At 45.8% G+C, this 12,571-nt stretch overlaps 1 protein-coding gene across 3 annotated transcripts in view; it reads left to right on the top strand.

Moving 5' to 3' along the window:
* The window catches only part of LOC146187701 (nuclear distribution protein nudE-like 1), a 189,713-nt gene that overhangs the window by 144,693 nt on the left and 32,449 nt on the right, over nt 1–12,571 (top strand). For all 3 annotated transcript variants that reach the window (XM_084603497.1, XM_084603499.1, XM_084603498.1), the window contains exon 7: nt 4,665–4,798. In XM_084603497.1, coding sequence (XP_084459623.1) covers nt 4,665–4,798 — 134 coding nt within the window. The remainder of the gene's footprint in view (nt 1–4,664; nt 4,799–12,571) is intronic.

Here is a 12,571-nt window from a genome sequence, read left to right on the forward strand (position 1 = left end):
TCCGCAAATGCATTCGCCACTCGAAGTAATAACAACCAGTTTTCCATAGGTAACGACAGTCACAAAGGACCACGAGATCGAACTCTCGGGAAAAAAAAAGCAAAGCGGAACAAGAGCCTCCATGGACGCGCACCCCCTTCTGACTCTTCTGGTCACCAGGTATCATCATCGAAGCCTGGTGGACAATGCTCATGTTTCACTTTCAGTTCGATTGCGTGTGCTTTGATTTGATTTGATTTATTGCAGTTTGTAGCAAAATACATTTTTTGACGTGGGACCGAGGCTAAAGGTGATGTACAAGTCACCTGACTGGGCCTTCGACACCACAATTGACATGTGCAACACAACGCAGCAGGCACAGAGCAGCACAAAATAGTCAGTCAGATGTCATAATGTAATACAAACACCAACCAAGAGCAAAACACATAAAATACAATCTTTAACATACATCAAGGTAACAGTGTCAACAGCAATCGGTATTACACTACGGAAATAGGAAACAAATAGTCACCTATGTTCCAAAAAGTACATCTTAATTGTTTTTTTAATGTTACCAAGGAGGCTGATTGTTCAAGTAGATAAAATATGTCAGGATAACAGTTCAAAAGGTTAGGGATTTGCCAGGGAATTAACTGTATTCCATACCCGGTCCTTATGCGAGGTTTTATAAAGTTCACATTTCTAAAGACTTAATGTGGATCTGTGTAATAAACGTACTTAAAAACGCATTACTGTCAGTTTTGTATTGTCGGTATATAAATTCGCGTAGTCGTTGTTTATAGAGGGCTGTAATACTTACTTAGGCCATCACAATGACCCATTATTGCTACTGCTTCAAATTGCAACAGCCAACAGCTGAGCAGGTCCTTCCAAATGACTCCATTTAAATTCAAGAGGGCGCCTTTCATGGCCACGAGGAACCGGTTGGTTGCGACAGTGATGCTTGCTCGTGTGTATATAATGTTGAAAAAAATGAGGCTTTGGCCAGAAAACAGTATTGCTGGCAACAATTTCAGTCTGAAAAATTGTATAGGATCTCAGAGTTTGAAATATTTATTGTGAAAATGTACACGCTCTTAAGGAGTGTGTGAAGGTTCCTGAATGAGGTCCGAATTATTGCAGTCCAAAAAATCAGTCGGCTGCTGCAGTCGAACCTGGATATATTGAACTCGAAGGAGATCATGAAATATCGATAATACGACAGACAGGTACCAGCTTGAGACGCTGCTTTTGATCATGAAAAAGAATACTTTATTTGTTGTATAATCAACCCACTCGCATAATGAACCCACCCTCCACTTTTGCACCGGAGAATTTGGAAAAAAAAAACAAAAAAAAAAACTTAAGGCCGGTTCACATGCAGGCGTTGAGTGAACTCAGTGATGAGCAGCAGCAGCAGATTGAAAAATTTCAAATTTGTTGGAACTGCGTCGCGTGAGGTGCTGCGACAACTCAAAACAGGTTTTTGTGTCGCCGCAGCAGAAATCGTGAGCGTTTTCGGTCGGTGGCGCGTCCCTCCATTTCGGCCGTCGCATCCACAGTTCATTAATTGGCAGGGTGCCAAGATGCTGCACAGCGATAACGTCACGGCATGTTTGTCTTTTGACTCTACTTTTGATGTTAGCACCTGCGGTGGCGGGGAGCGAAATTGGCAGTGTGCACGTGATGGCTTGATTGCACAATCTTGGATTCATCACGCCGCGTTTGTGGCGGGCCTAGTCCACTGCCACAAAATCATTGGAAAGCATGATAGCTGCAAATGCTGCTTGAAGCGAACAATAAAAAGCCAGTATCAGGATCACAGCTGACCACGTGCTTTCGTAAATTCATAAATGCAAGGATGGACGACTCGCAAAAAAAAAAATTAGCTGTTGTTTAGCTTGTTGTTGAATGCGCTTAGGTTCGGCTTCAAAGTAAAGACATGGCTTTTATGCATAGTAGTTTACTCCATGGTTTCATATTTATGCCATATGAGAATCAACATATGAGCACCCCTTGTTGTTGACCATTCTCATTCGGGTGTTGAAGGCTACTAAGGCATCGTCAAATACGTCGAACTCCGGGGCACATTGCCATCACAACGTTCGAACGAACCTTCTGTCCTGGCAACTCGCTGAGTAACTCTTGAGCAATTTTTTCTCTTCTTCTTCTTCTTATACGGTGCCACACTGACGGCTTGAAAACCTACCGCAGTGTAGCTTTCGCTACAAAAATCTGCCGCTTCTTAACATCTGCAGCCGCCATAGCTTACGAACGTTCAGCACGACGACACGAGACACACATCGCACGTCAGCTGCTGCGTGCAGGGTGTTCAGAACACACAGGAGAAAGCATCCGACGTTCTGTCTGCCATGGGCCGAGCCAAAGCGCTGGCTGAGCTGGCTTGTCGGTGCATGTGTAGTGCGTGTTGATGCCAACGAAGACCCAGAAAGAGAGAGGAAGGTGAGAGAAAGCTCGGCAGAAGAATAGGTACACCCTTGCGCTTCACTCCATTGCGTTTTTTCCTTCTCCCGAACACCACGGCTGCATTGGCTATGTCTGCTCCGCACCGGCTGTTGCTAAACAGGTTCTCTCTAATTCCTTCACGCACATGGCTTGCAAACTTCACATGCTGGCGCGCGACAAACGATCACCGGAGATGCGCCTTTGTGGAAAGGGCGCGGTGCCGCCCTAGACCAGCCGTTGCCGAACTGTTCCCTCTCGTTCCTTTCGCGCATGGCTTGAAAACGCCACATGGCAAATCGCCGAGGGTGATGCGATCGTCTTTGGGAAGGTGCACGTTCCAGTGCGTGGTGCGGAGTTCAATATATCAAACGACCGCTGAAATAAGGTTCAATATACAGCGCAGTTTTCCTGTACTTTTATATGAGATTTTCAAGGGGATATTCCGCGAGTACAATATAACCAGAATTCGAATTATCCAGGTTCAATATACCTGGGTTCGACTGTATCATATTAAAGGGGTCTGGTGGCAATTTCGGCCTAGTGGCACCATCTGATAATTTGGACTAAAACCATTTTGTCAACAAAGCGACTTTCTTCTCTAGGCCTAGGAGGCAGAATCATAATCTCAAATAACTCATTGATGTCAGTGAGATGAAGACAAGTGAGGGCTCGAACCTTTGTTGTTTACGATCAGTGAACAGACCCACTGAGAATGATGACTTTGAAGTGAGAGCACCTGCTCTGAAGTGCACTGCCATATTGGCATATGTAAGAGCCTTGGCAAGGAACAGTAGTTTACGTTAGGTAGCGAAGCACTGGAAGTAGTAGGCGAATATGTCTACTTAGGACAGGTAGTAACCACAGATCCGGACCATGAAAAGGAAATAACAAGAAGAATAAGATTGGGATGGAGCGCACTTGGCAAGCACTCACAGATTATGACTAGCAGCTTACCGGTATTACTCAAGAGGAAAGTATACAACAGTTGCATCTTACCTGTACTCACCTATGGGGCTGAAACGTGGAGGTTAACAAAGTGGGTTCTACTCAAGTTGAGGACAGCGCAGAGGGCTATGGAAAGAAAAATGGTGTTGATAACTTTAAGAGATAGGAAGTGTGCAGAGTGTGTCAGAGAAATAACTCGAGTCACTGGCATTCTAGTGGAAATCAAGAAGAAATGGCAGGACATGTAGTGCGAAGAGAGGATAACCGATGGTCGCTTAGGGTAACAAACTGGATTCCAAGGGAAGGAAAGCGTAGCAGGGGGCAGCAGAAAGTTAGGTGGGCGGATGAGGTTAAGAAGTTCGCAGGGGTCAAGTGGATGCAGCTCGCACAGGACCGGGTTAATTGGAGAAATATGGGAGAGGCCTTTGCCCTGCAGTGGGTATAGTCAGGCTGAGGATGATGATGAAGAGCTCTGGACACTAATCTTGGGCACTTGCAATGCGAGCTTACTCTGAAGATCGATTTGAAATATTGTTTGGCGAATGTTATCCCATACACAGCCACTGAATGCACTCATCACTGCAGGTTGTTACCGGAATAGAGGGAAGGGCATGCCAGTGCTCCATCATTGTGGCAAGAAGAAAAATTGTTGTTGAGAGAAATGAGATGCATTGGACCTGCCTCCAAAATATCTTATTTCTGTGAAGAAATTTGTGCTTGCGTTTTTTGTTATTGCGAGGTTTATCTGTTTTAGATTCCTTTACATTGTGGCGTAACTTCATCCATTTTTCATCCATCTGTGTAAGGTAAAAATCGCGCATGGTTTCTAACGTTTGGAAGACGCGCAATAAGTGAATGGAACAGCCTCCCAATCACTAGATGACAACAGCTTCCCAGCCGCTCTTAAAACACATTTACGGGGACTAACTGATGCATCACTGTGCCATTCACCATAAGCTGCTATTGACTGCTCACCTTATCAACAGAGAGCTTCTGCATGCTACTTTTTTGCTATACATGTATTTTAACCCTTTCATGACTTGCACAGCATTTGCCAAGTGTTTGTTACTGTTCTTAGCTGAATTGTTGCTGGGTTTTTTGTATGAATGTACTGTACATCTGTCCACAGTGCTTTTGCCTTTCCCTTTGCGTACCCCCTGCACTCTAATGCCCAGTGGGGCGTTTTGTACGTACTCAAATAAATAAATAAATTTCAGTGCAGCTCCGTATGTGATACAATTACGTGGAGCTTAGCATTGCACTTGCCCTTGCAGCACCAGCAGCAGCAGCAGCATTGCCTGGGTCATCACAGCAGCCATCTGGCCTTCCGAGCGGTCAGACGCCACTGACTCCCTCCGCACGGGTGTCGGCCCTCAACATTGTGGGAGACTTGCTGCGCAAAGTTGGCGTGAGTGTTTGTTTCCTTGTTCCAGTGTTAAGCCCTGCTGTCTTGCATTGGTGACATGCTCTCTCCCAAAGGCAGAGCACCCCAACTTCCGGTTGAGGGGAATTAAATTTTAGAAAATCTTGTATGCCTTTTCAGTCACATCCCAAAAATATTATTTGAAAAGATCCCAAGAGTGGCCCAAGAGTTTGTGTTTATTGCAGATGGTAGAAAACGTGCAGAAATCTGCAAAAAGGCTGTTTCTGAATATGACAGCTTCGCTTCTCACTGTTGTTTGCGAGAAGTCTGCCATCACTGAAAAGCTTGTTTCAGCACATTTCGTTTTCCGTTGTGGCAGCTTTGTGTCTGGGATTAAGATAAAGCGTGCGGATGTTAAAAAGATGACTCTGACAACATGCTGTTAAGCGTTGATTGGTGTGGCTTATCGTGATGCCCAGCCCACCTGTGGAGTAGCTGCTACCAATTTGCAGGTTGTCTACACTCACTCATGTTTGAACACAAAGGGCAAGAGGACATACATTTAAAGGCAGTCGTTCTCACTGATTGTCTGGCACAGTGAATAGTGCTGCACTCTTCAAATGCTGAACATAGCAGTTAACACTGGTCACATGACTTGTAGTCTTGATTGGGTTAAAGCGTGGTAAACTTTTGAGCCAAGCTGAAAAAGACTGCCAGATGAGGACCTTCTTTTTCCCTGTCTGCTAAGAGGCCTTTTGTTTCCCAATCTTTGCTTCCTTCTTCCTGGTGGGCTGCATTTATGTGGGCTCACACCTGCAACAGCAGGGAGCGTGAAAGCTGCATTGCAAGCATGGTTCCTCTGACCAGAGGTGCTGTAAAAATGTGCGCAGTTATGGATGATGTGTCTGGTTGATGGAGCACAGAGGCTCTGCATGATCCCAGTCCACTACTCAGAAGGGGGGCTGCAATCTCAATTCTGATAGGAGTGAAATGTGCTGTGACACAATAAAGGGGGGGGGGGGGGGGGGGGTGGCCCAAGTTGTCCTCCACTACAGCATTCCTCGTAGATAGTCCATATTCACAAGCTTGTCTTCACTCGTGCGTCGGTCTTCTTAAGAAATCTCTCTCATGTGGAGAAGAGATTGTAGTCAAAATTTGGCCTAAAAATGGCAAGCACATAATGCGCATATTTGGTCATGTCGAGCTTTTGGAACAACCTTCAGCGAACATTCACTGCCTGAGAAAAGAAGTGTTGCAGGCTGCATGAACAAGGCAGAAAACAAAGCTGAAAAGGTGACGTAGAATATGCGATGTTTGGTGTGAAATTCCCAGTACCCTTTTGGGGATGAGTGACACGAGTGCTTGCACTCAACCAGTACCGCCTGTCACTGGCCACAAGTGTCCCTTCATGTGAACATGTTCGATGGGCCAGCCATTGGTGACGCGTGCAGCCCAGATGTTTGCACAGTCCAGCCGTGTGTCTGGTGCCCCTCCTGTATGCAATGTGCCGCTCTCCATGTAAGCCGCCTTGCAGAGCTCACTCACTGTTAGCTGTCACTGGTGATGACAGGAAGCGTACGACAGGAAGTGTACAGTGCGTTGCACAATTAGAGGCGCGATGTAGAATGCTTCTCTCAGCTAAACCGCGGAATCCTCTCAGTTCAAATTTTGCACAGTAATGGCATTTTGTCGTAGTATGTTTTAATACTAAATTTGTTCACAACTCAAACCTTCTGGCAAAAACGTTCGCCCCCTCTTTTCCTGCTAGAGAGTTGTTGTAAGCAGCATGAGGAGGCGCCACCAGTACAGTCGCTGGGGCATCGTCGCCGCCGCATACGATGGGAACGCCTGACTTCTTTTGATCAAATCAGGCAAGTATCCCAAACAAATTTGGTATTAAAAAATACTAGCTACAAAATGCCATTTCTGTGCAAAATTTGAACTGCGAGGATTGTGCAGTTTAGCTGGGAAAAGCATTCTACATCGTGCCTCTAATTGTGCCAAAACGCTTTACGACACGAAGTGTATGACAGGAAGTGTACGACAGGAAGTGTGCACACCACGACCTACTGTATAGTGGGCGACCTGCGCATTGTGCCACTCTCTACGGGAGCGTGCAGCCGAGGAAATACCATGTGACCGCTGAGCAGGGACCGAAACAACCGGTAGATGCCGCCAAAGCTCACCCCCAGAGCAGCGTTTGACGCGCTTCGGCTGTGCCTGCAAGCGAGCGGCGCAGAGTTCCACGGGAGGATTTGTGGAACCATTATTTCTCATGAGCGATAGGTGCGGCAAGATGAAGCCAGTGAAATGAGAGTGACAATATTAGGGGTAAGAGCCCCGGAAACATCTTTGCTTTTCTTTAGCCCAGTTGGAGCAGACTGCCAGTCTCCCTCCCGTGCACGTTCGTTCCTCCGTGCGCAGGCAGCTGCTGTGTCCAGTGAAATTAAATATTTGCCGAATGCGCGTTTCCAACTTCCGTTTCTCGTCATGCGCGTAATAAGCTTGTGAACACAGTGAACTGTAGTGAAAATGAACGGCAGCGCAACACACAGACAAGAAAGGGACACTACCAACAATTTATTGAACGGAAAAGTGGCATATACGTACAGCTCAGGCATGAGACTCATCGCCTGATAATCGCTGCAAACCCAACACGTGGAAGCCAGGCGGCCATCAGGATACCAGACATCTCTAACCTCAGCAGATAAACTAACAGAAACGAAAAAAAATTCGAAACGGAAGGCAGGCCATCTCTTAGCAAAAGCAGTGTGGACCATTAGTAGCAACAGCAGAGTAAGACATGAGAAGCAAACCAGTCCGGACCCTGAAAAACGGAAGAAAAAAAAAACGAGAAAACAATTGTAGCAAAAGCAGAGTCAAAAAGGTGAAGCAAAAGCAGTCAGAAACCCAAAAAACCCTAAACCGACAACAAAAGACGATCGTAGCAAAAGCAGAGTCAAACAAAAAAGAAGCAAAAGCATGCAGACAAAAACTTAAACCAACAACAACGAAAAACCAACAAAAAAATACTATCGATCGTAGCAAGTCAAACAAAAGAAGCAAAAGCAGTCAGAAACCTAAACCAACAAAAACACTTGTAGCTCAAGCAGAGTCAAACAAATGAAGCAAAATCAGTCAGGAAAACTAAAAAAAAAAAAACAATCATAGCAAAAGCCATATAGTCAAAAAGGGAAGCAAAAGCAGTCAGAAACCTAAACACAACAACAAAAACAATCGTAGCAAAACCAGAGTCAAACAAAAGAAGAAGCAAACAGCACACCTGACCACATAATGTCACGTTATGTACTGTACGACTTTAAAGCCCTGAATTTTTTAGCGGCCTTCTGTTGTTAATTTCTTCGTTTGACTCTGCCTTTGATACGAGCGTCTTTTGTTGTTGTTTTAGGTTTGACCGATTTTGCGTCTTTTGTTTGACTCTGCTTTTGCTACGATCGTTTTTGTTCTGTTTAGGTTTCTGACTGCCTTGCTTCTCTTTTTTTACTGTTTTCGCTACAATAGTTTTTTTGTTGTTATTATTGTTTTAAGTTTTCTGACTACTTTGGCTTCATTTGTTTGACTCTGCTTGAGCTAAAAGTGTTCATGTTGGTTTAGGTTTCTGACTGCTTTTGCTTCTTTTGTTTGACTCTGCTTTTACTACGATCGTCTTTTGTTGTTGGTTTTTCGTTGTTGTTGGTTTAGGTTTCTGACTGTTTTTGCTTCTTTTGTTTGACTCTGATTTTGCTACGTCCGTCTTTTGTTGTTTGTTTAGGTTTTTTTAGGCTTCTGACTGCTTTTGCTTCACCTTTTTGACTCTGCTTTTGCTACAATTGTTTTCTAGAGTTTTTTTTTTTTTTTTTTTTTTTTTTAGGGTCTGGACTGGTTTGCTACTCATGTCATACTCTGCTGTTGCTACGAATGGTCCACACTGCTTTTGCTAAGAGTTAGCCTGCCTTCCGTTTCGATTTTTTTTTTTCTGTTTCTATTAGTTTATCTGTTTGGGTTAGAGATATCTATCTGGTATCCTGATGTTGCCGCCTGGCTTCCATGTGTTGGGTTGGCAGCGGTTATTTGGCGATAAATGTCATGCTTGAGCTGCACGTATAAATATGCCACTTTTCCGTTCAATAAATTGTTCGTCCTCCTGCTTAAAATGCAGGCTACACACTGTGCTCCTGTCGCTTGGAATCCAGGGCTGTTTCCCTGACACTGAAAAGCAAGTAGTGCCATAACAGAAATGTACTTTCCGAACATCACTGAAGGCACCGGAAACTCGACCTTTACAGCATCAGCTGATGATCGCAACCCTTTCCTTCTAAAATGATCTCGCTATCACAACGGACGCCATCGCCCGGAATGCTCGAGTAAGGCGATCTTATAAGCATGTTTAAAAGCTGGTGCAGCTTCATAGCTTAAGTTTGGCTTGCCGCGAGATGTTCTTGAGCCACTGATTTCGTATCTTTATTGCAGGGAACTCGTGAAAGGAGGTCCCTGTCGACGTTCGCCCGCTCGACTTGCAGAGCGTCACGCAACAGTAGACCATAGTGCGTAATGATGCCGCAAACGCGTAGGCATCCGTCGCCACCCACAGGCACAAGGCACGTCGTCAAAACTGCCTCTGGTTAAGTTATTTACTGCCTACTTAAAATGAACTCGCCGGCACCGAGCTCTCGGCCGCTCCAGCTCATATATCAACTGTCCACACGTGTTCAATCTTCGCGCTCCGTAGCCGGTCGCCGTCTCGTCGTGGGGGTGAGTTACAGCGCCACTCTCAACAGTGACGTTTAAGAGAACTAAAAAAAAAACAGCACAAGCAAAAGCAAACCTCCGGCGCTGGGGAGGTGGCGCACGCACAGGTCGCCCATTATACAGTAGGTCGTGGCGCACACACAGGAACGCAGTGCCGCAGTTGGCCACAGTTGTCCATGCCTGATGTGAGAGAGGCTAGCCGTGGCTGCACCAGATTGAGGCTGTCACCCAGCCGACACTTCATCTCTGTGTCCTCATTGAGTCCACTTTTGTCAAGAGCTTGGTGTACCAGCCGAACCAAGTCTGCTCAGCAGCTGAATGAACCAAGCGGAGCGGCACTCGAGGAGCACTCAAGGCAGCATCAGTGATACCTCGGGATTCTTGAGGAAATCCTTGAGCTTTTGGTTCACTCAAGGAGTGGTTCGAGTGGAAATGGGTTCCTGAAATGCAAAGCATGCCTCAGAGGTGACTTGAAGCAAATGTTTTCATCCAAACTTGTTTATGGGGGTGGGATTTCAAACACTGCGAACCAAAGCATAAACGGCCATTTTTATGGGGTCCCGAGCTACCTGTTCATGCCATGTACATGTACTCGCATGCATGGGAGCATCACTACGGAACAGGTTCGTAAGGTGAACAGGTATAAACTGTTGATGGAGCAGATTGCATAGGTGGTTTCCCTGGCAACAGGGAACAGTTGGAACAGTTGCAGCTCACTGTGTGGGACATTGTGAAGAACGAAAAGTACAAAGGGGCACAGGACAGCTGGACGGACAGAGGGACAGATTTTTTGACATGGGGCTAATGCATTGAAGAAGAAAAAAGTGGTTCCCAGTGACAGCATGACAGAGTTTTACAGTGCCCATCCACCTCATTTTGGACCCATTTAGTAGCTGTTGGAGACTGTAGCTTGGCCCTGCCTTGAGGGCTTCATTGGTTGCACCCAGGAGGGTGTTCACACGGGCCTTGAACCGGCTCTCTTAATTCTTGGTCTTCGTGGTTGTCCACAAGAAACTGGTGGGCTGGTGTTCTTGTGTGGGTCTAGGTGGGCAGCTGGCTGTAGCCATGGTAGCTTTTGAAGTGTTTCTGGTGGTCGGGTAGCACAGGATTATGATAATTCCTAGCTGGAGTTCTCATACAGTATCCGTGATGTGAAAGGCAGTACAAAATAAAGACAACGAACAAAAGACAGATATACACATCACAAGCACTACGTTTCTTTAAAGAAACCCAAAACAGCAAGGGTGAACGATCTAAGAAAGTATCACTAAGACCTCTCCCTCTCCCCTGAAGAAAGGAAAAAGATGACAGGAAAAGTCAGTTGCAATGTTTCTCAAAGAAACGCTAAATATTTTGTCCGTTAATGCTAATCGCTTTCCGACAGTCCCCTTCTCTGCTTTTCCATTGACTTCAAAGACGACTTGTGTTACCCTTTGCCTCGTGGTGACCTGCTTACCATAGTTGAACAGTTCATCCTTCATTACGATTCGGTGGTTTTCCAAAACTAATCTGCTGTGGCTTTTGGTAGACCTTTAGAATTGCTGATGTTTTACTTCCTCTACTCCATTTTCACGTAAATTGGCAAGGTACTCCATACATACAAAAGCAGGCAGTATGCATTGGGTCCCCTTTGCTAGAACCCCCGAGGTCTTCACTGCAGCCTAAGTGGGCTTTTGTCACTAAAGCTGGGAGCAGCTGGGAGACTTTCCATTAAACTTGGGGCCAAGTGTGTGTGTCGTGCAAATGCAAATTCAAGTGGATTCAGAAGGAAGCCTGAAAAAAAGGACTCAAGCAGAGTGAGGACAGCAGATGGGACTGGGTAGGAAGCGTGCAGAGTGGGTCAGAGAAATAACTCAAGTCACTGACATTCTGTTGGAAATAAAGAAGAAATGGCCATGGGCAGGACATGTAGCGCGAAGAAAGGATAACCGATGGTCGCTTAGGGCAACAAACTGGATTCCAAGGGAAGGAAAGCGTAGCAGGGGGCAGCAGAAAATTAGGTAGGCGGATGAGGTTCATAAGTTCGCAGGGGTCAAGGGAATGCAGCTAGCACAGAACCGGGTTAATTGGAAGAATATAGGAGAGGTCTTTGCCCTGCAGTGGGTATAGTCAGGCTGATGATGATGATGAGCTGGGGTAGATGTGGAGGGAGGGGGGGGGGGGGCTGCTGCATGCATTGGAAGTTCAGCTGTGGTGTTGCCTTTGGTTGGCCCTTTGCTATGATTGGCCTGAACAGTTTGATGTTGCAATGTAACCTTGATAACAATTAAAATAAAATTTCCTCCAATTGCAACAGTAGCATCAAAAGAAATTCGGCAGAAAATGCAAACTTCCGCATAAATGGAGCATGCATGCGCCTGAGCGGAGGTGCAGCACTATCTCTGTGGTCTCCCTTGTTGAAAGAAGCTTGGAATTTAATTGGCCAGCAGATCTATCCTGGGCGACCAGGTTGCACCCACACAAAGGGGCAGGCAGGTGCCGTTTATAGCCAAGGCAGTGAATTGGCTGCAGCGTGTGTAGATACATGCTGGGCCAGGGCAGGGCATGCATATAGCCCAGATCGGGATTGGGTAGCCGGGTGAATGCTGGAATGCTTAGATGTGCACAGATAGTAAGTGCACTTGTTGGCTGTAGGAACACCTGCAAGTTCGACATGAATGTAACACTTTCTGGCCTCCTCTTTCAAGCGAGTGAGAGGAGAAAGTTTAATAATGCACGAGAAAAGACTAAATATGTTATGCTGCAATGCTCTGAAGAATGCAGCCAGCCAGCTTGCTTGTTTCGGGTTCAGTTATCAAGAGGAAGCAGTAGCTGAAGATTTGTATTGTTGTGGTACAGTTGAGGAAAGCAGTTTGCCGGGCTAGATGGTGATCCATCAAGTAAAAAATTTAGCGCAATAGAACACAAAGGACGAAGAAGAGTACATAATACGATTGACGAGTGCTCGTCAAGCGTCTTATGTGTTCTTTTTGCGCTAAATTTTTTACTTGTTGTGGTACAGTTGGGTGCATTGCTAGCGCATTACAGCGTGCCCTTTTTCTTGTTACCATTAAATGGTTTCAAGTAGTT

The sequence above is a fragment of the Amblyomma maculatum genome, chromosome 5, assembly GCF_055883805.1.
Source record: "Amblyomma maculatum isolate TAMU_Amacu chromosome 5, ASM5588380v1, whole genome shotgun sequence".
In the NCBI taxonomy this organism is placed as follows: Eukaryota; Metazoa; Arthropoda; class Arachnida; order Ixodida; family Ixodidae; genus Amblyomma; species Amblyomma maculatum.